This window comes from Vigna radiata, chromosome 6 (assembly GCF_000741045.1).
Source record: "Vigna radiata var. radiata cultivar VC1973A chromosome 6, Vradiata_ver6, whole genome shotgun sequence".
Classification (NCBI taxonomy): Eukaryota; Viridiplantae; Streptophyta; class Magnoliopsida; order Fabales; family Fabaceae; genus Vigna; species Vigna radiata.
This window is the reverse complement of record NC_028356.1, coordinates 1,733,782-1,757,744: the sequence shown is the minus strand read 5'-3', so window position 1 is coordinate 1,757,744 and position 23,963 is coordinate 1,733,782. Positions and strand designations below refer to the sequence as shown.

General features: G+C 31.0%; 3 protein-coding genes across 3 annotated transcripts; 2 read left to right on the top strand and 1 right to left on the bottom strand.

Annotated features, from left to right (window-relative positions):
• The first annotated feature begins 800 nt into the window (after positions 1–800).
• On the top strand, positions 801–4,347 carry LOC106763229 (GDSL esterase/lipase At5g55050). The gene is made up of 5 exons (XM_014647437.2): positions 801–1,139; positions 1,647–1,780; positions 2,868–3,101; positions 3,258–3,504; positions 3,646–4,347. Exons 1-5 carry the CDS (start codon positions 887–889, stop codon positions 3,864–3,866), a joined length of 1,089 nt encoding a protein of 362 aa, XP_014502923.1. The 5' UTR covers positions 801–886; the 3' UTR covers positions 3,867–4,347.
• Positions 4,348–5,020: 673 nt separating this feature from the next.
• Positions 5,021–19,116, bottom strand: LOC106763228 (DNA mismatch repair protein MSH5). The gene is made up of 34 exons (XM_014647436.2): positions 19,007–19,116; positions 18,091–18,122; positions 17,699–17,793; positions 17,052–17,132; positions 16,907–16,979; positions 16,412–16,475; positions 16,037–16,191; positions 15,817–15,918; positions 15,717–15,744; positions 15,613–15,644; positions 15,458–15,515; positions 15,177–15,263; positions 14,709–14,765; positions 13,268–13,369; positions 13,139–13,183; positions 12,846–12,923; positions 12,573–12,623; positions 12,374–12,455; positions 10,369–10,442; positions 10,191–10,290; positions 9,810–9,906; positions 9,645–9,734; positions 9,503–9,567; positions 9,334–9,392; positions 8,722–8,798; positions 8,536–8,622; positions 8,028–8,089; positions 7,867–7,928; positions 6,440–6,493; positions 6,267–6,352; positions 5,800–5,831; positions 5,549–5,572; positions 5,274–5,389; positions 5,021–5,183 (listed from the first exon to the last, which is right to left on the bottom strand). Exons 1-34 carry the CDS (start codon positions 19,040–19,042, stop codon positions 5,088–5,090), a joined length of 2,439 nt encoding a protein of 812 aa, XP_014502922.1. The 5' UTR covers positions 19,043–19,116; the 3' UTR covers positions 5,021–5,087.
• A 2,205-nt stretch (positions 19,117–21,321) lies between these two features.
• On the top strand, positions 21,322–23,549 carry LOC106764051 (NHP2-like protein 1). The gene is made up of 5 exons (XM_014648259.2): positions 21,322–21,456; positions 21,567–21,687; positions 21,781–21,884; positions 22,818–22,949; positions 23,242–23,549. Exons 1-5 carry the CDS (start codon positions 21,454–21,456, stop codon positions 23,266–23,268), a joined length of 387 nt encoding a protein of 128 aa, XP_014503745.1. The 5' UTR covers positions 21,322–21,453; the 3' UTR covers positions 23,269–23,549.
• Positions 23,550–23,963: the final 414 nt, after the last annotated feature.

Below are 23,963 nucleotides of genomic sequence, written 5' to 3'. Positions count from 1 at the left end.
CTATTAAATTAAAAAAAAATTATATATATATAACTTCTAACTATCTTCTTAATTCAATAATATTGTATTATATAACCGTTCGATCAAGGTTTCTAATTCTTACCCAATAAAAACATTTTAAACCTTTTTATTTATATAATCGGTCTGTTGTCAAGATTAGGACCAACTGATCGATAAAGTCAATATGAAATCATTTTTACAAATCAAACATGATTAACAAAATAAATCATACTAATAGATTATTGGATTGTAATTTGGTCAATTCTAATTAAACGTTCATTTCAAAACTTATAAATAAGGTAAGGATCGATGTAATTAATCGTATTTATTCTTAAATTAATACTATAATGTAATAACTAATTCGATTCAATAACTAACTTAAACATCGTAGTGACTTTCAGATATACATTTCCCTTAGTTAGATGAATAAACTCAGAATTGAAAATAATCTAAGAAGATCAGTGTAGAAAAATATTTGTTCACTATCTTACAAAACAGGATATTACATTTTTTTTTCTAGTTAAAATGATACTTTGAAGGTAATGTACGAAGTTGATATATGACTTACAATGTATGCAGCAGTGTAAAGAGTTAAAACGAAGGAAGAAGAGAGAGAATTTTTCCTTTTGACGTTGACAATGTTTGTTCCATTAAGACATGACACATCATTTGACAATAAAAAAAACATGAATTTCAGTGGATGGAGTATCTGGAGAATACTGTTGCTCCACTATCTCTCACTACCATTCAATCAGATTTCTGTTTTCACACGTAAACAAGAACCTTTCAGCTAGCTTTAGGGCATCTTTATATATTTATCAAACAGTTGTCTAACCCTAAAGCCCTAAACCAGCAACAATTTGAAGCAGACACAAAGCAAACCAAGATGGGTAAAAAAGGTTATGTGGGCTGTTTCTTCTTTACTATCTATGGCTTTTTCATCTTAAAGTTTGGTTCTTCAGAGGCTAAAATGGTTCCAGCTCTGTACGTGTTTGGAGACTCACTCGTGGACGTCGGCAACAACAATTACTTGACTCTTTCCATTGCAAAGGCAAATCATCGTCACTATGGCATTGATTTTCCCACCCACAAACCCACTGGCAGATTTAGCAACGGCAAGAATGCTGCAGATTTTCTTGGTAATTCAATCCAAACAAACCTTCACTATTATACCATTTCAAATGTTCCTCACTTATTATGTTTCTCAAAATCACTCTAAAGTTATGGAATTTCAACAATCTTCTCAGGTTTTGTATATACCTTGAACTCATTTAGTTATATATGTTTTATAATTTGTTTGAACTGATTCAATCTCAATATTTAATATATATTGTTGAGAAATATTTTTGGAAAGTAGATTTGTTTTCTGCCATTTTCTTCACCCGTAAGATACTCATAAGGTTGATAAACTGAGACCCATGGAAAAAGAACGCCGACATGTGGAGTGACAACTGAAAAGCATAAAAAGACAACATGGATAGATATATAATTTGGTGCACAAACTTCATAAAACTTTTAATGTTTGTTAATGTGCAAATTAATAAAAAAGTTAAATATAAGGTTATGGCAAAAAAAAACAAGAATTGGATATATAGATAAATCTTTTAGTTAATGTAATGATTGTGTTTTGTGTGTTGAAATTTCAGCTGAGAAATTGGGTTTGGCAACTTCGCCACCTTACCTCTCTCTAACATCAACGGTCAACAATGCATCTTTCATGGATGGTGTTAGCTTTGCCTCCGCAGGTGCTGGAATATTTGATGGTTCTGACTTACGATATGTAAGTCATCAAAAGTAGTTTTTTTTTTTTTTTTTTTTTTTTTTACTTTATAGTTTTTGTTTACTTTCATTGATTTATCGTGTATGTGCAAGGTATACGACCCAAATAAGGCTCTGGGAATCTGACCCAAGATGGACCTGAAGTGGGCCTCCGTTGAAAGGAGTGGAAGTTTTGGGTCCATCTTTTTTTAAAGACGTGGACCATTTAAATCTAGATAGTGACGTAGTTCCTTTTCTTTAGAATTAAGCAGAATATAACAATCATATATATATCCCTTTTATCTTAGTTTTGCGTAATGTTGACCGATTGTGGGTTGAGTTAACCTAATCACCGAACAAACCAGTCAATAAAGAATGTTGGATTTAAATTTTGAGAACTTTCTCAACACTATTGTCCAATACTAGCTTAATTAATTCATAAAAACTAAAAAGGTTTTGAAAAATCAAGTTTTTAGTGGGTGTGAAATAGAGATGGGATAAAGTAGGATAGTACAAGAATAATATTTACTTATTACTCGATCCGTAATAAAAAAATTTAACCTATCATTTATTAGATATTTATTTAAAAAACTCAGTGTGAATATTTTAAAAAAGTATTCTATAAACTTTAATATATATATATATATATATATATAAAATATAATATAATATAATATAAATTAAATTTTAATTAAATTAGACCTAACAAAATATAAATTAAATTTTATTTTTATTTTTTTTATAAGAAACATCCATTATCTACTATTTGGTGGTAATAGATATTTACATATATTAACTATATGTTATAATTTTTATCTGGATATACTGAAATGTTTTTATTATCTTAACGTGAACTTTATTTGAGAAGTCTGAATTTAATATATATTATTTTGAATATGATAGAACTCCCAGTCTAGATATGACCAACTCATATTAAATTGGTGGTTGCTTATTATTTATTTCTCACACTGTCCTTCTCTCTCTTTTTTCCAGTCCAATCCATCCAATTAGGTGATGCATTTATCATTATTTACAGAAAAATAATTTGAGAAAAACAAAAGAGGAAATTCCCTGTTGAGGTATAATATTGTATTTTATTATGAATTCAGAGACAATCAATACCGCTGAGAAAACAAGTGGACTACTACTCTATTGTGCAAGAGGAAATGACACGAGAAATAGGAGCAGCGGCTATTCAGAAACATCTCTCAAAGTCAATTTTTGTTGTGGTGATTGGCAGCAACGACCTGTTTGGATACTTTGAATCATCAGATCTACGTAAGAAAACCACCCCGCACCAGTATGTTGATTCTATGCTTCTCTCACTAAAATTACAACTACAGGTACCACACATCCATACTATTGTGAATATAAGTGGGAAATAAAAAAGTTTTAAATTTATTATTATTTTAAAGTTTTAAATTAAGATGTATATCATTAAATATGTTTCATTAATGTTATATTTCTCCGTAATTATTTTATTTTAAAATATTTTGTAGAGATTATACGATGATGGTGCACGTAAATTTGAGATCGCGGGAGTTGGAACACTGGGATGCTGTCCTGAATTCAGGCTGAAGAACAAAACGGAATGCGTTGTAGAAGTGAATTACTGGTCTGTAAAATATAATGAAGGCCTTCAATCGATGTTGATGGAATGGCAATCAGAGAATAAAGGGATAATCTACTCTTACTTTGACACTTATGCTGCCATCAACGACCTCATTCAGACTCCAGCTTCTTATGGTATTCTCATTTACTACCACACTTTAAATAAACAAATTTTCTGTTATTGTTTATTTAAAGTGAAGTTTTTTTTTTATCTCTTTTAATTATTTATTTGATCAGATTATATTGTAATTAAAAAAAATAAAAATCCCTTTTCAGGATTTAGTGAGGTAAAAGGTGCTTGTTGTGGACTGGGTGAGCTGAATGCCAGGGCTCCCTGCCTGCCATTGTCAAACCTTTGTCCTAATAGACAAGATCACATCTTCTTTGACCAATTCCATCCTACGGAGGCAGCTTCTCTTATATTTGTTAATAGACTTTTCGACGGCCCTTCAGGTTACGCATCTCCCATTAATATGAGACAACTAGTAGCAGCCTGAACTTTAGCATTCATTAACTCTTCAATCACATTTCTAATTTTCTTTATAATTCGATATTAAACATCGAATGTGATGTTGGGGTTCATGGAAAATTGTTTCTGGTTAGCAGAATATGCATCATGTTACTTGGAGTGGATGTCATGTCTAAATTGGTACATGGGATGAAGGTTAATCCCACAAAATGCATTCTTATGAGAATGATGGTTTTTATACTACTTTTAATAGATGTTAATGAAATATGACAAACCATATAATGTTTTCATATCAAGCAAGTAGTTGTAGCTTACGTTGACAGGGTGGGCAAGATCCAACTGCTTCAATGTTAACCTAGCTATGGACAAAATCAACCGTAAGAGGAAAGGAAGGAGAAACATTTATAAACATATTAACAGTCCGAACTTATTAGAATTTCTAAATATTGTTATGGACCACAACCAACTTAGGATTTTAGCTTTGGGAATGATAGGTTAATATTGCAATCAATCTAGAGATGTTTGATATTCTCTAGTAATAAATTCGTGGGTGAAATAGTTTGTTAGATTACTTCAAAGTATTTAAAGGAACCAATAAAAATAACTTATCATATATACTTATAAATTATTTTCTACAATTACTTACTTTTATCTCTAATTATAAAAAAAAATTACACAATTACTTACAAGATAAATATATTCAATAAATTCTTAATTATGCTATTTACCAAAGTGGGTTCTAAGTTTTTAAATTGTAATAGACTTCAAACACCTAATTATTTGGGTTTGAGAATATCTTTCGTCCTAATGAACACGATAATATTTTAATTTAGTTTTTATAATTTTAAAAGATTATATTTAATAAAAATAATTCACTTTCAATCTTCTATAAAAGATCGCAATATATGGTTTTGTAAATTTTGAGAATTAATTTTTTGAAGGATAGATTATTTTAAACCTACTTATTATATTGTAATCTAATAAAATTAGCGTAAGTCTTAATCTCAGACTTCTGATGAAAATCCTATTTATTGATTAAAGCTATTCACTCTCTAAACTTTCCACATGCTACTAACTTTTTAGCTTGTCGTTGATAATCAATGAAAAAGACTCTGCTATAGGAAGATATAATTCTCCAAAATGGATGCTCGATAAAAATGTATGCAATTCATCTTGATATAAATGTCATACCATCATACCTGGCATCTCTATAATTCCTACGAAAACGACCAGCAGATAAGACTTTCAGTCACGATGCAATAAGAACTGGAGAAAATATATCCTCAAAGAAAAGTTTTAAGTCGCCTTTTTCAATATCGAATTCCAACAATTTCTCCATGGCATCCTGCATTCCATTCAGAAATATAAATAAACGTACCTGAGAGAGCAAACAATATCCAAAGCTCTAATTTGATTCTTCAAATTGAAATTTCACCTCGCATTGACGATCTTGGGCAGAGATGTTCTCATTGCATAACCGCTCGACATGATTATTATTTGAAACGGCATCCAACACAGCAGCAGCTCTTTTTACAATTTCCTCTGGTACACCTGTGTGAACGGTGCAGCATGTTTCAATGAAAGAAACAAGAACAGAAAATTAAATATGCTTTATACTTTTTTTTTATCACAGGGAAAGAATGAACAATATGCTTTGCGTATTTTTTTTATCAGGAACTATCATGTTTAAGCAGCAGTTTTGTTAATTACCAGCAAGCAGCGCACAATGCAGCCCTGCAGGATTCCAGAAACCGCACACATCATTTTCATTGGTATTTCAATTGATATTGCAAAATATGTGAGTAATACACTCTTCAACACACTTTTAATAAAGACCCTTTCCTGTGCTGGTATTCACCAAATGATGTATTAAAGAACGTGTTTGACATTTTTCTTTGTTGTGTTAGAAAGTATATCTCTAATATTCTAGACATAAAATACTGAATAAAGCAAAAGCATACCGTAGCTATGATGCGCTTGTCCAGGGATAAGCCTGCGAGAAAAATGATAATAACAAAGATGAAATCTCCTCAGACAGCAGACCCACTACAACTCTACTATCTCAATAGTCTAGACAAAGTACAAGGGCAAAGTACAATGAAAGCTCCTCTGCCTGGAGCATTACATAAACCAAACACTATCATTCATGTGCAGATTTTAATGTTCAGGATGACCTCACCGAAATAGATGCATGCTTAAACATATAATTTTTGGCAATCAGTTTTCCATCTCTAGTCTTAGACTTAAAAAAAATGCATCTATTAAAGTAACTTTTTTTTAAATACACACACATGTTTGTTATATTGTCTGATCAAGTGAAGTACAACAACCTCCACAGTTTCTATCAAATCCTTCTTTTGACATCAAATAACCTTCGATGGTAAATATAGTTCTTAGCATACTGCATGGCAGAATCAACAAAATATACCTGTATAAAAATACAATGTCGTCAATATATGTGGAATTGTCGTCAGGCCTCAGTATACTCATTGTGTAAAACTTAATCTGCTCAGACTGAAATAGTCCAAAGGAAATGTTTATGATCATTCAACCGAGGAGTTCAAACACTTCAAACTTCTTGCACTACTATAAGATCGTAACCTTGGTCAAGGAATGTCCATGCAATAAATCCATGAGATGAGTGCACACGAAAACCTACAAAATTTGCAGAACAAATGACAGTTACAATCTCTGAGAAACTGCATATAGTCATTTCGCCAATTGTGATTATATTTCTGGATTACAATTTCAACCCAAGTTATGTACTCGGCTACTCCTTCAGCCTCTTTCATCTTCATGCTCTCCAACTCTCCCTTAAGTGTTTGAAGTTGGACTTGCTTCACTCGGTCATCCCCTTTATATGTCTTCTCCAATATATCCCATACTTCTTTTGAAGATTTGCGACTTACAATCTTTTCAAAGTTGCACCCGTCCACAAATTGGTACAGTATGTACAAAATTGCCCTGTCCTTCACACACACTTCTTTCAACATTTTCGACTAGACATTTGACCAATTTGTGGTGTTGGTTGGTTCTTCAAAACCATCTTCAACCACCTCCCAATTTTCTTGGGAGCCAAGAAGAGTCTTCATTTTAAGACTCCAGTCATCAGACTGTCTGTCAACTTGGACAAGGGCATATCGTTTGTAAGACTGGTCATCTCTGTTTTTTTTTTCAAACATTCAAACCCTCAAGCTCTCTTTTGCTCTTTTTTTTCCACTTGGACACTCAAGCTAACATACTCTTGATACCACTTTGTAGACAACAAACTTCCTTTGTAAAAAAACTTGATTCACTTCTTGTTGTTGTTGTTTTAATACAATGAACAATACAAATGACCGTTGAATCCAAAACAGACAAAAAAAATGGCTATAAACAACTACAAAAGACTAATCCATTAACTATCCATAAGTCTACAACGACTAATATGTTAACTACCTTATAATACTTCAGCGGCTAATTCATTAATTACTAAAGTTTAGTTCATTTAAGTTTATCTTCACAAAAACGACTTCATTTTGCCAAAACAAGAAAGTTTGACTTCCGCTTTTTGGCAACCATTTTTAATAATAAAAATATTAAATTAAATTATTCAATAAAAAATTATTATAAAAGATTGTAAGATGGTAGAATAGGTTCATAAGGATTGCTACTTTTTGCGGGAAGAAAATGCAACAAAGCAACGACTTTTTTTGATTTTTTAACATTTGTTTTGACAAATCAGCATATAAGTATATAATGATGGGCAAAATATGCCAAAAAATAAAAAAATATATATAATTAAATGTACTGAAAAAAAAACTTGCGTAATATAATTAAAAAAAAAAAACTACAGATAAGGTAAAAAAAATATAATTGAGCCAAATAACAGAAACAGACTTGTAAATAAACATTTAAAAGATTATAGATGAGACGACAGGAAGCATAAAGATGTTCATCACAAGAATGCTGCTCAGAAAATAATATTATAATTCCTGAAAAGTTGAATTAATACACACATTATATAATTTCAGGAAAAGAAGTTAAACCTTTGGAGGTTCATGACACGTGACAAAATGATTTATGGTTCCAGCAAGTAGACCAATGCCATCTGAAAGGAAGATTAAAAATTTAAGCTAAAAAGTAGCCTCAGCAATATGCACACACATTCCATTATGATTTTTAGACACTAAATATTGGAGAAACAGACCTTCTGTAAGAGTACCTTTACCAAATTCATCCACCAAACACAGAGATTGCGAAGTAGCATGCCTGTAGATTTTCTAGGCATTAAAAAAAATATACATATACACAAACATTGCCCTTTTATTAAAATGTAAATTATCTTGGAACCCTCCGCTTATTTAATTGTTGATATGAAATGTTCGATCATTGTACCCAAATATTCTACGTTTTAGTCCCTCAGTTTTTCAATATTTTAGTCCCTGTTGGTTAGGTTTTTTGGCAGTGTAAACCACTACATGATAGAGATATAAGAACTAAAATATAAAAAATTTGTTAGTATAGATGTTAAAATATTTTAGGTGGGGGTTAAAATGAAAAGTTAACTCTTCTATAGCAACCAAATGATTAACTAAAACAAACGAGTGATGGAAGATAGGAGCATACTGCACCATAGTCCATCCAAATACAAGGGGGTTAACCGTTCTATATTAAATGTGATGGAGATGACCTTATTAGCCCTTTTCTTGGAATACCTGAGCATCATCCCTACTTGATGTAGATCAATCATAAATGTTGATTGTTCAGCTGTCATAAGCCTGCTTCCCGTTGCACAAAATATTCTAAAATACCTCCCCCAAAAAAATAGTAAATAAAAACGATTAGCATTCAACAATGTAACTCTTTTTTCATAAGGGACGTGATTCGTGAGAAAATTATACCTATCTGTTAGACCAACAGTTGCTGCATCGGCGGGCACAAAACTACCAATGTGGGAGAGAAAAACAATTATAGCAATCTGCAAAATGCTTCTCATTAGTTTATAAATAGCAGAGCAACTACGAGCAAGGTCAGTAACATCATGTAGTAGCCAGACGTTAGACCGTATGTTAAGGAATCAACTACTTGAAGAACAGTAAATTCGAAGCCAATATTTTTTTTTGTCTTCAACATAGTCCCTCAATTAAAATCCTTGAATCCGGAAAGGTGGATAAGCACAAGCTCATCACATGGAACAATAAAACTGTTAAGATTTTGTTTTTATTTATGGTCACTCATTTTACTTTGAGATAATCCTACAAAAATTAAGATATTAAAAAATGATATTTTTTAGTAATAATATAATATGGCGCAAATTAATTTTATTAAATTGTGTTGTCATGTATATGCTATTGTATTCATCACATTATATAATAATGTTAGTAATGCCATAATTTACTATTTACTATGAATACTTGTTAATGACCTTTTTCGGCATAGTTGCTATTTTAGAACAGTAAAATCAATATGCTGTGGAATACATGTCCCAGAAAGATAAAGAACTAATAGCTGACCTGCTTTATATAGATACTTTTTCCAGAAAAATTAGGACCAGTGATGACATTTATTCTTCCTAACGTAAAGAGNAATGGAAGAGGTATTAATAACAAAATAATTTTATCAAAATTTACTTCAATAATATAAGTTAGCTAATATTANTTATGGATGTCTACAGCTGTTTACCATCATGAAGAATCTTAGTGTCATTAGGAATAAATGTGTCTACCGTCATTTCCTGCAAAACATGCCTACAAACAAAGCCAGTTTTTATCATTAACCATATAAATGATTTTCCATTAGGTTCTTATAACCAGATTATCTGAACCTTCCATTTTTTATATCAAGCAAATTTTCTTCAGTCAACGAAGGCCTGACGTAATTGTTCTGCCGTGCAACCAATGCCATTGACAAAAAACTGAAACAAAATTATTAATGATAAAAAAAAAATGTCCGAGCAACCACCAGTTATTACAATGACAATTTATCTTACCAGTCCAGTTCAGCTGCAAAAGTTGCCACCTTTATCAAAAGGGTCTGGAACAGCAATATACGCGAAAACAAATCTCTGGTGATTGCCCTCTCCATATCTTGAATAAAAGAACTCAAATATGTAAGATTTCACCAGAGACCAAGCGTTTAACTTTGAAGGTAAACTCGATATTATCTATTGCGTCTCAGATCTTACGGTAAGAATCTTACCACATAAGCTGTGTCAAGGAATTCNATAATTTTATTAAAATTTAATTTCTTACATTGAGAGTTTTTTCATTTCAAGATTAGAGCATCTTACTAGTCTGGGCAAAGGCTCGGCAAATTACTTCAAAGCAAATAAATAAAAATCAGGGAACTATCAAATACATGCTTAAAATACCTAGAATTTTATGATGGATATCACCAAGCAGACTATCCAATTCTCGTGTCTTTGGCGTTCGATAAAAGTATCTTTTTGTCTCTCCATCTGTGTCACAAAACTGTACTTGAAATGACNACCATGAAATATAAGATGTTAATTATGTAAATCATTTGACTGAGTGTAATCACCAACATACTGCGTATTCCCAATCTACAAGTGTCTCCAGAGAGGTTTCTTNAGGTTTTTCTTCAAAGATACACATTAAATAACCTACAGTAGACAAAAAACAAGATATGGATTGCTCAATAATAAGATATCCAGTGTTGTTTAGTAGCCGGAAAAATTATGCAATGAAAAAAATTTGAACTAATGTTGTCAAACAGCCAAAATGGCAGGACAGTGCCACCCTGGCACGTTGTGGCAGAAATCCAGCAAATAACTAGGAGTTGAGGATGCCTCGTGGTGACAAATGGTTGATGCAAGTATTAGAATCAAATATAATTAGACATTGATGATGCATCAATATCTATATATTATAATGAGCCCGTAGTACATATGAAATATCCATGTCTAGTCCTGCTGGACTTGAAGCATTTGTTCAGAGATCATAAGAGTGTTTAAGAAACCCTTTTATTTGCCTAACTCTGTGTGTTCTAGCACCTCAAACTCATCTCATTCAAAACTTTTATTCGTTAGACAAACTGAGTCCAAATTACAAAACCTTTTCCTCTACTTACGAACTTCAGTTTTATCATCAAGTAGTACCCTACCAAGAATGGAGCAATGATATGGCTCAAGGAATTAAAGCTTTTGAAGATAATGACATTTGCTCTTTAGTCCCTTTACTTGAAGGCAAATATTGCATAGGATGCAAATGACTTTTCAAATTATGGTTCAATCCATAAATACAAATCTCAATTGAAAGTCAAAGCCAACACAGAGCAAACTGAAATTGATTTCTCATACACTCTTTGTGCTGCAAAAATTGGAGCCTACAGTAGCTAGATGCTAACAACGCCTTCTTAAATGGTGAGTTATTTGAGGAAGTACTCATAGATATTCCCTAAGGTTACAAGACAACAAGAAAAGGATTAGTTTGCAAGTTAAATAAGTCTATATAGAGACTTATACAAGCCTCTAGACAATGGTTCTATAAGTTCTCCTCAACATTACTGTGACATGGTTTTATAGTCTAAAAATGACTACTCTTATTTCTTATAGTTTTGGTTCTTCATTGGTCATTTTATTGGTTTATGTGGATGACAAGTAGAACCTAATTCTTCTTGTGTGAACAATATACAGTTGGTAACAAGTTCCTTGTTCAAACTAAAGATCCTTAGTTCTCTCAAATAATTCTTTAAGATTGGAAATTGCCAAATCCAACAAGGATATTTTCTTAAGTTAGATTTAAAGTTCACAATTTAAGAGTAAGCTTGTTTAAAAGCAACTATTAACTCTCATTCATGTCAAAANCAAGCATCAAATAGCTTATATATATTCACAAAGGTCTGTCCTACTACTATCTTCAATCACTTCATCGACAAGCTTAGAATTATAAACATCTATTCTCCAACCNGAGAGGATATTAGAATTTAATATAATTAGATTTATAGATATTATATACCTTTTCTATTCAATTTGTTAGTACATTACTATTATATTTAGCCCTTTCTTATTTGTAAACATACATCTTGATTTAGTGAATTTTTTTTATTTATTTCTCCCTTGATAGCAAGCATCAAGAAAACATCAACATGGTAGTCCAAGGCCATTTGTAAAGAGCATTTTTCGTTGACAGATCAGTTTGCTGGCCACTGGACTTCACCTTAGGCGCTGCATGTTTGTTTGTTCCTAATTCTTTCTGTCATTCATTCTCTGATTTTGCTACTTCTACTTTCCGTGTCCCCCATTGCTTTCTCTTCTATTTTTCTTTTCATCTTGCTTGAGAAAAGGTTATTGTACATAACTTTATCTTTACATATGTAAAGAAATTGTTTAATATTTGAATCCATGACAAACCCAGTCACCATGATAAATAAAATAAAAAATAAAAATGGAAGGATTGAAACGAAACATAATCATATTTACAGGAACGAACAATGTTTACAGCCTTTAATTAAATGTACTTCATAAAGAAAGAGCAATGCAATGACCCATTACCACATTTTATGGATACAAGTGTAAATCAGAGTAAGAACTACCTATTTGCTGTATATAAACAATGCAAGGAATACATTTGTCCTTGCATAGACGGGGATGTTGAGCCAATTCCAAGGATGAAACCTGTAAAAAATATGTATCATGACGAGAAGAAAAATAAATATATATATATATATATATATGTGTGTGTGTGTGTGTGTGTAATCTTTCTGATCAATAAAAATTTACACAACAAGTGACCTCTTCCAGAAATTCCGGCAGTTCCTCATATATTTGCCTCAGCTCATCTAACTACAAAGTACCGAAGACAGTTTAACCAATGAAAGAAGAAAATTATATACATTAGATTAAACCTTCAAACATCTATGGATTGACTTATCTACTTAAAATCTCATCCTACTACGCACGTGCGCGAAGAAACAATTTGAACAACACATTATTGGCACATACATACTATCAAAATTCATTACATTCACACAGCCGAAGAAAAGGAACAAGAACATTGGATTTAACCTCGTCACAGAAACCTTCCTTCACAACCGTCGCATAACCTTTCTCTTTAGTTCTATTTAAATCAATAACGCCAATTACCTGCACCAGCCATAATCCAAAACAAAGGGAAAACTGCTATCGCTGTTATTCAAACAAACTAAATAAATCTCACGATTGAATTGACTCTTGAGATGGTTCCCCTCACTCTACCAGTTCCGAAAATCAGATGCTTTTAAAACATCAAAGCACATTATAAGCGATTTCTCTTTCTAGTCTTTCTCATAATTAATAGGAGAGAAACAAATAAAACTTACCAGTTCATAAACATAACCAAGTTCTGCCGTTATGCATGAGCTAGCCTGCAGTAATGTTACTTATCAAAAGTAAAACCATTTAAGCTATAGTGTATACGAGAGCACTCGAATAGAGCATATATGCAATACCTTCTCGACAATGTCCAAGTTTAAATACTTCAATTCTTCACGAAGGTCTTCGGAAATTCCAACTTCAAAAATCTTGTTTACATGCAACAGCGCACAAATACTCTAAAAATAATATGAACATAAAATCAGTGCTGAAGTCCCAAAACTGAACTTCTATTGTAAAGGAAAGTATATTAAATTGTATCCTTTCCATTTTCCACAACTCGTGTATATGTATTTCTTAAATAAACAGCGCCCAATATGGAAAGAAAAACCCTGATATTCGTTTGTTTTTCCTTAGCTATATTTTTATGCACATGAACTGCAACATCGTAAAATACAGCTATATCGTAACAAAAATAATGGACAATCCATAAAACTACAAAAAAAAGTTCCCATCCATATTTTTTTAAATATACAATTAATTATATATATTTTTTTAAAACACATAATCATCTAGGATGAAGCAACCTCATGATGTGGAAATAGAAGTTAGGCTATGGTTGGATTGGTAGCGTTGAAAAAACAAGTTAATTATAGTCATCCTTGACCCATCATAATCACATCTTTGAGCTGCCTTAATTGAAGCAGCATTGAAGGGGGCACGTTTAGCTTAACATCACCAAGAGACGTGACTTATAAAACTTGGGCAATCTTCACTTTGTAAACTGACGTAATACGATTGTGCTAGGCCTTAAGTTCAAATTGTAAGAGATATGAAAAACAATAGATTGGAGCAAAACAAAATGGAATACCTGGCTGGCTCCATTGATTAGATTGTTTAAAATGGGATGGAATAAAACAGAACATGATGAAATACATTCCAATTTACATCATTTCCATTCAATACTTCTATTAACCTCCACTCGAATTTTGAGATGTATGAGACAGAACTATTCTTTTTATTCCAGACCATTATAAAAATATACAAATAACATATTGTTAACTTTATTCCATTCCATTTGGTTTCGTCCTTGTCTATTTGAATTACTACTAGATATACAAACATGATGAAAGCTATTGCCAATTTTATGCATTGACCAACCATTTACCAGACTTCTTATCATTTAACTAGTTCAACATTTTGCCCACCTCTTCAACAACAAAAACTAACACGGGCTCAACATTACCTCCCCTCACTCACAACAGTTTTTTTATCTTGTCCTTTTTTTATCTTAGCCTTTAATCAGTGACAAGAAAAGACAAATAGAAAATAGCAACAAATCGAGAAGGGAAGAGGAGAATTTTTGTTGACCTTTGATTTTTGCTAACTTGTAATATACAAATAAATTGTTTAGAAGTTAACAATTTTTTAAAGGCCACTAGGATCATGTAAAACTAAATCCAAAGAACAGAACAATATAAATTTCTTCTAATATGTAGAAGCAGACGTGAATTCTAATCGGTTACAGCACAAGAAAATATGACTATTAGAAACTAGAAAAGAATAAAAGAATTTTACCTTGAGAAGAGCTGCCCAATCAGAGCTTGTGCACGTAGAGCTTGGAGAGTCAAATTTCTTTAATGATTGATTAAATCTTCAAAAGGCGTCAGTATGCAAATAATACAGGCTTTTGCTTCGAAAAGAAACATCACATTCATAATTGCACTAAAACAAACTGACGTATCTTAAAAAATAATTGTATTGTATGCTCACAGGATAAAAAATGATTTTCAAATATGTGATAGTTAAAAGTATCATGTTTCAACAATGAATAATGTTATTTTTGATCGAGAGTTAAAATCATGTAGTTACCAAAATTTTAATGAGTACACATCATGCTCTTTTTAATTGTTTATTTGGCCCGAACAAACAATCTATAAAAGAGAACTTCAAGAATAGAAAATGAGCATACAGTCAGACGAGCAGAAGAACAAGAAAACAAAATTTATTACAAACAGGGATGAGGGAGGAAGAGACATTTCCTACCTTCAGCAAGTGGGGTATATCCTTCACAGATTTCAAGGTTTCCCGTAATGAAGCAACAAGTTCTTCTGAGCATAGAAAAAAAGATATCTACTTACCATCAAAGATAAACATCAGTTTTCATAATTATATGACTAGTTTGTTGAAGATATGTATTAAATAGTTATTCCACCTCAAAAAGGACTATAATTAAAAAAAGTAAAATTTTCTATCCACCTGAAATTTGGATTATACAGATTAGAAAAGCCTAATTGGATCATATATACTCGACTATAGAAGGATACAGAATTTAAACGGTAGTTCAGCACTTCAAGATCAAGAACAGGCCTTAAGAACCAATTTCTGAAATGGGGAAAATGTGTGAGAAAAATGTCGCCACAAGTTCTGAAGCTTAAGAGATAGGTACGTTCACATTCTCACTATTTTATATTCATGTTACCTCAAAAGACGTCTACCCATCGGAGTCACACACTGCATACAGGACAAACAATTAATCCTATGTGACACGAAATTGGCACACACTATTCAAACAACTCAACAAACCTTATTCATCATTCCAAACACTGAAAACCTGAAATTAAGACAGTGCCTTAGATATTTACATATTTTTAAGTAGAATATTTAAGATCAAGTAAAAAATTACCCTTCTTTTGCTCTACCAATTCCCATGTGGCTTGGGTGCTTGTCTATTTGGAATATTTGTAATGCTTCATGAGCTGCTGCATCAAGTTTGAGAAAGTTATTTCTGTATGACCATGGTAAAGGACAACCTTTGAACTCACGTCTTCTCCTTTCAAGTTTCAAGCAACACAAGCAAGAACGTTTTTGCCTATAAACACTGAGCAAAATAAGTTCAAGGATACAACGAAATTTCTGCAACAGAATCAATTGAAATTGATGTATTTCCAGATTCTTTCCGTTCAAGAGTATCTACAATCCTTTCATTCTCTAGTATTGCAAGAAGACCACCACTAGCACGAACCTGTACTTCACTTCCCATGTCCATCATGGAACTCAGCTGCAGATGTAACAGGGGCGAGAAAGAGGGGAATGCAGATAAAATCATTAGAGTATTTCAACAACAATAATGATTGAAAGGACAAAAGATTTTTCCAAACAAACTTGTTATAATATAAACAACAATTAGTCTATAACAAATAAGTATTCTATTACTAATTTAAGGATGTGCATTTATAATCCTAAGATACTAGGACAATNGTGGGTGGTTTCAAACTCACATAGTAAATNCTCTCCTTCACATTTAATCCATCATCCATCCCCGCCACTCGCAGGTAAATTAATCTGTAAAATCAGTATTCTTGAAGTAGAAGAAGTGATAGAATACAAAAATTGCAGCACACTTTTATTTTATTTGATATAAATCAGTTTACAAATCACCAAATAAAAGTTGTCATACAATAGCCTTCTCCACAAAAAAAAAAAATGGGCATGACGTTTGCTTAATCCTTTCACTGAAGCACAACGGTCAAAAAAATATAAACTTTTCAAGATTAAAGAGAGAGGCAATGATGGAAATCGGGTAATGAGAAAAAATGACCCTAATACCCCAAGTTCAAAGCGAAAGTAAGTTCCTAAATCAACAGCTACTTTTGTGTGTGGATGTGTTAATAGATAGGATAAGTTTTAAGCATTCAATGAAAACAATTCAAATAGAGAATCTGAAAGTCCACACAAAACAATCTCTCCATCAACAATTCAAATATTCAATATACCTATGCCATGCTTGCTCGTAGCTGAATATTGAACTTTTAACAAGCTTTACTGTAGGATACTCAGCTACTCCATCTGCGTAACTTCAATGGGTAAAGGGTCCAAATACTAGTCTTTCGTAACTTAATCAAATTAAGGGCATCCTACCCTTTTGTTGCAGAGCAGACAAGAAGGATTCTTCACTTTTAGTGCTTGTGTAAATAACCAATGGGTTGGCTTGATATTTCACTGCGCCAGATATTCATATCTAAAGACATTCATTTACTAGAATTCATAACAAGTAAAAGAAGTATCCATCTTAGAGTCAATAGGGGTATATGAAGCACAATATTGAAACTTCTACAAAAATGAACATATCTATGCTGAGTGTCAAGTTTCAGCTTTGATTCAACATTGGCACCAACAAGGAACATCAAAACCAAGGATTGCATTTGGCCTAACTTTCTTAGATTATCAAAGCTAATATAGTTAGAGTTTAAGAAATTTTCTTAAAATTGAATTTAAAGTTGCTTAGAAATTTTAAAATTTTAAGGTTTAAAACTTTTTGGAGGTGTTCTCGGGCTTGAAATTTGGACTGGTTAAAGAGAAAACAGAACTCCTATAATTAACGTAACAAAGATTTCTTGTTCTAAGCTGTTTTTATTAAAAGGGGGAGAAAAATCCTTTTATTTATAGAATTATGTTTGGCACAACACAACTTCTCCTTTTAAGGAGAATAGAAACCAAAAATAAGCTGCGCAAATTACTACCTAAAACTGAACTCAAATTCAACAATGATAAGAAAGAAATCATACCCAGATCAATAACTGGAAAACCTTTGTCACCGTCATCCCAAACTTCAAGTACATAAAGTTGGCGAAGGGTGGAATCATAATAAGAAACTCCTATTCTGTATTTGACAAGGAAAAATAAGGCGGAATACATGTAGCAGGAGCAAGCACATTAAGCTGCACAAACCTTTCATTATTATGTAACCATTTTTGCCAGTCAAAATTGCAACATTACACATTATATTTAACTTCCAATGTTTCTGAAACAATTTGCCACTTAATTTCAAATATCTTTCCTGCAACATCACTATTCACACGATTTCATTTTCAGTGTTAGGAAACTATCACTATGTTTTTGCACCAAACAATTTTATGCAAGATTGACCAACAGATACGTGAGCTATTAAAAAGCTTACCTATGACCATTTAGTATGCAAGCCATGTAAACCTGTAAAAAGTAAAAAATTTCCAATCAAGGACTGAGGTTGCAGTGAAGCAAATCTATCATTTAAGTAAAAAGGTTACAGGAACCAACAGTTGAAACTGAGCAGTCTTGAATTTATAATCCTAAGAAATTGTATATGACCATATGGTTAGATATTGCTCTGGTATTAAATGTTTAACATATAAAAAAATTAAAGCATTTTCCCACTAGGTTAATAAATATTAAAAATATCAATCTAATTTTACTATGTAGAAATAAATTTACTCTGAATTTAATTGAAGTTATTGGTGAGATACCTCATCCTATGACAGTGTTCAATTTAAATTACACTATTACAAAACTTGTTTATCAGATAACCCTTAAATTTAATGTTCTCACCTGTTTCTACATGTAAAACTTAAATAATATGAAACATTAAAACTTCCTACATAAAACTCATTCATACAGCGCAACATAAAAACAAGTTCTAGCTTAATAGAAATCACGTCATGAAATTGAAACTCATTTTTCCTAAACTTGACATTTCTAGTAACTGGAAAGACAGAAGCACTGCAGTACAAGGCCACGCCCCCTGCCATTGATCCCTCGCTATCATGCACTAAGTTTGAATTCTATAGACATAACAAATCTAGCCAAAACAAAACAGTTAAAAGTCATTAGAGAATTAATCAAAGTGTTGCTTATTTGACACAATCCATTCAAGCTTCAACTTCACTGAAGCACTTTAATCAAATGAAACTCCTAACCTAAAAATTGTAGTAATCTCACTAACCATAGAGAACGCGTAATTTAGGTTTTTAACTAACTGACCTAAAACATTGCTTCTTCCGTAAGCAAACAGTAATAGGAAATCAAAGTTTTCGGGAAAATTTGTATGAAAAGTGGACCTGAGGAACCGCGTCAATCTCGTCCATGTCCTCCATTTTCAGCTATCTAGATTCTGCACCACTCAGTATACCAGCAAATGAACAGAAACCCAAAGACAACCAGAATTTGAGCGCGCAAAATTCAAAATAGACTGTCTCCCTTTATATAGAGATACAGAAAATATTCATCCATTCCTAATTAGGCAACTATTTATACGACACCGTTTTGTTTGTTGAGAAGCATTGCTTAAAAAAAGAATTGAGGATGAGTTTTTCTGTTTTAAGATGGAGGAAGAAAAGACAACAATACTTCTACATCTTCTTACATATTTTTATTATTTTCTAAACCTATTTCTTATTTTTATCATCTTTATTTTAATTTTTTTTCTATATCAAACACTCTCTTAAAGTATATGTGAATTAAATTTTTTATTTGATTGGATAATTATGATGGAATTAGATGAAAATACTATTATACTACTAAACATGATAGTTTTTTTTCAATTTATATATACTGCCTTTCTTTTTAAGATACTAAAACATAAAAATAAATCATTTTTTTATATGTCATTGTACAATAGATAGAAAATAAACAAGTAGTTAAACCAAACACCTAATATGAGTATTTGTAAATTAATTTAAGGATACAGATGTTAATATCAATCTACAGTTTTTTAACTTAAATAACACATATAGATTAAAAAATTACATAGATAATATATTCTGATAAATATTTATAAAGATAGCACATTTCTTTTCAGGTTAAAATTTGGCTATTAAGCGCCAAATTTTAAATTACAACTGAAATGAAACTGGTTGAAAAATAAACGAAAAATCAGTTTTGGAGAAACAAATTTTGAATTGATTTCTTTTTTCTTTTTTATTAGAAAAGCAATAAAATATTGGAAAAAACATACACCGTTTAGTGGATTTTGACTTAAAAGAAATTGAGTTATATGTGTAAATGCTTCAAAATAAAACAATATAATATATGATAAAATGTACCAATTTTTAATAGATAAAAAACTCTCAATTAAAAGAACATCTTTAAATTCAAAGATATTTTAATAATTTTAATATTTAATTTAAAAAATAAAAATAAAAATTAGTTATTTATCATCTTGATATCACATTTATTAATAATTATTGATTTTTTTAAATAAAAAAGTTAAAGATAAATAATTATCTTTTATTTTTTTATTTTAAATTAAACATTAAAATTGTTAAAATACTTAAAAATATAAAATATTTACTTTTTTGTCTATTAAAATTTGATATACATTATTAAAAATGTAACGATTAGAAAAAAACTTTATGTAAATTAATAAATTTATATATATATATATATATATATATATATATATATTAAGATAATGATATTTAGACAACATTTTTTGATAACATTTGAATATTGATTACGTGTCAATCTGTGATTGGTCAAAAATTACTCCACAATAATATTTGTGATTATTATCATTGATTATGAAATAATTCTTTACCAATCACACACAATCAATGTTCAAATGTTGTCAAAAAAATATTGTCTAAATATCATTATCTATATATTAAATTCAACACTTTAAAATCTTTTGATGAATTAGAAAATCAACCAACAGGGCAATAACATCATAATCTCCACTTTAAATGATTTGTCAAAGCTCAAACATCACCTATTTAAGTAAACACATAATTCAGCATTAAATATATAGATATTATAATTAAATTATAATATATAATTGGTAGAAATTTATAACTTTTGTTAGAATACAGAATTTTTCATAAAAAGGCTTAAAATTCAAGCAAAACATAACTCTTTGTTAGATATACCCATTAAGTTATTGTTGAATCAAATCGTATGTTTTCTTTGTACTCATTTTTTGTTTGACATTTAAATTACAAAAAAATATCTTGCGTAACATAAAGTGTAAAATATTGGTGAAAACATATTGATAAAAAATTAGTGAAAACATATTAATTTTTTATTGTAATAACAAAAAATTATTAATAAAATATATTGTTACACTTAAAATATAATATATTTAAAAAAAAACAGTTATAAAATATATATTTTTATAATTCATTTTAAATAATTTTCATTTTAATCAGTCAAATAAGTTTAAAATATAGTTAAAAATCTAAATGGTACATAAAACATGATTATATTTAAAAAAAAAATCTTTATTAACAGGTCCCTAAGCCATTTCATAAGATACTTCCATTTAAATTACTTATTTATTTTTATTATTATTAAATTATTAATATTTTAAAATATTAATATTTATTACAGAGAATAGATTGAAAATGAAAGAGAGTGGATGTAGACCGTAGGATGAATTAAACGGTGAAGATTATATGTCTGTGTGAGTGCCCCCATTACTTAAACCCTATTGATCCAAAGTTGTTTTCTTCAGTCTCCCCTCAAAACCCTAGCTAGCCTCTTCATCCCTGCAATCACAGAACATCCAAAAATGGTTGGTTCTGACTCGCTCGCACAATCTCTCACTCTGTTTTCTGAACGTTCATGTTTAGGGTTTTCTTGTTTGTTTGTATTTTCTCTGTTTAATTATTGTATGTTTTGCAGACAGGAGAGGTCGTGAACCCAAAAGCTTACCCTCTTGCAGATGCTCAACTCACAATAACAATACTTGATCTTGTTCAACAAGCCGCCAACTACAAGCAACTCAAGAAGGGTGCTAATGAAGGTTTTTCTCTCTTTTCTTTTGTCTTTTTCATTCTTTCTGAAATTAGAAAAAAATTGGCGTGGTCTGATTGGTTTTAACTTTCATTTGTTTCAGCCACCAAAACCCTGAATAGAGGTATTTCTGAGTTCGTTGTCATGGCTGCAGACACCGAGCCTCTTGAAATTCTTCTCCATCTTCCTCTGCTTGCTGAGGACAAGGTAGTCCACATCCCTACAAATGTTTCTCATGCAATCTAAATTTAATGCAGTTTATTGCAAACAAAAGCAGAATCAGGATGAACAAATAAAACTAAAACGATAACAAAAAAAAAGCTTAAAATGCAGGTATAAGTATGCAAATACATTTATTAATAGACTGAATCTCAAATATATTATGGAATAAATGTGTTTCCTAGGGTCTGACTGAGCGTTACCTTGCCGAATTGCTAATATTTTGGTCCTTAGATAATTGGTGTAAAATTAAAAGTGTGTTAAACATGTCAACTGGCTTAAAATTCAAAAGTTAAAATGCTTATTTGTCATTTTTCTGTATCCTTTATATTATTTTGTTTGACAAATCATTTACTGCAATCTTTCTTGTGACATCGGAATTGTGTAATGATTTTTTACCAATCCAGGATTAACTTTGAAGTCCTTGAGTCTATTTTTTTCTTTGTGTATTTTCATATGAAATTTTTTCAAAGCATAATTAAGCTAATAGTGTAGGTTCCAAAGATTCAAATTTCAAAATCTTAACGGTTCCTGTCTGAGAGGTTTGAAATGGATCTGGAAAAACTCAATAAATATGATCAGTTGTGTTGTAATAGAGTAATTTCCAGTTTCTAAAGTATGAAACTTTTATATTTGACAATCTAATATTTTTACTTGTTATTTATTATCTTAGATTTCTACTAATTTACTGGTTCTGTGCTTTACTGTTGGTCCTTATTCCTCAATGAGCACACTTTATCATATTGTGCTCTTATTAGATTGGAAGACTTTTCTTCTGTTAGACTGATATAGCTGTAGATGTTGTTGAATTTATTTTCTATGGCCTTAGATTATCCTAGTATATGTAATTTTAATTCCATTATTTTTCTTGAATTTTATCTACATAGGAGAAAAGTAACCTTTACTATTTGAGTTTTGTAGAATGTTCCGTATGTATTTGTCCCATCAAAACAAGCACTTGGGCGAGCATGTGGTGTCACACGGCCAGTGATTGCATGTTCTGTAACAACTAATGAAGGAAGTCAACTGAAATCCCAAATTCAGCAACTAAAGGTATTCACATGACTTAACTTCAATATTGTTCATATACTTGCTAACTGTATTATTCGATAGTGATGTTAAAATTTGGATCAGTCATTCCATTAATGTGTTCAGTAACAATTCATTGGTTTGATTGTAATTGTGTGGTTTTAAAATTGGTCATTATAAAATACATATTTAAGTATTATATATTATCACTAAGTAATAAACTAACCAAAAATCACCTGGCCTTGTAATAAACGAGACTTTTTGCAAATGGTTGTCAGTTTTAGTGAATAGATACTGAGTATTTTGTGGTGTGCAGGATGCTATCGAGAAGCTTTTGATCTGAAAATTTGATATTCGGTATGACGGGCTTCTTGAGTTGTGCTGATTGCTCCTTCAGAGGCTTTGACTGGACGAATTGTCGTGTTCAACAGGCAAAGGTGTTTTATGTGTAAACCTACATTTATATTGATCTATGTTGCGAAAGATTGTTTGAAAGTAATTTTGTACCGATGTTTTACACTGCTACTGTAACATGTTTGATGCTATGTATGTGGGGGTGCACTTATGAAATTTTGATTTGATGAGTTTCTTCTTCTTATGGGAAGTTACTTTTTTGTTTTTGTATTCTAGTAGTTTGTGAAAAGCTTGCTCCCCCCACCCCCCCAAAAAAAAACAGGACTTTTAATTGTTAAAAATTCCTTCTAGTAACTTAGAATTTAGTTATTTTTCCAACAAATGTTTTTTTTTAAATCATAATAAAACAATAAATTTCTTCTAAAAATTAGTTAGGATGAACAGTCTATAATTATTGAATTTACGAATGAATAAATCTCGTATTTTAAAATGACTAGTAGACGCGATTCAGTGTATTCAATTTAGTTTCTCCTATCTAGTTTTGCTGATTGCTTGAAAATTGAGAATGTGATGCATCGTAGAGTTGTAAACCATAAACAAAGAAAAATGTAGAATATAATCTGTCTGGTAACAACCAACAAAACCAGTACCTCCTTATTGGTTGCACCAAATTATGATGTCAAA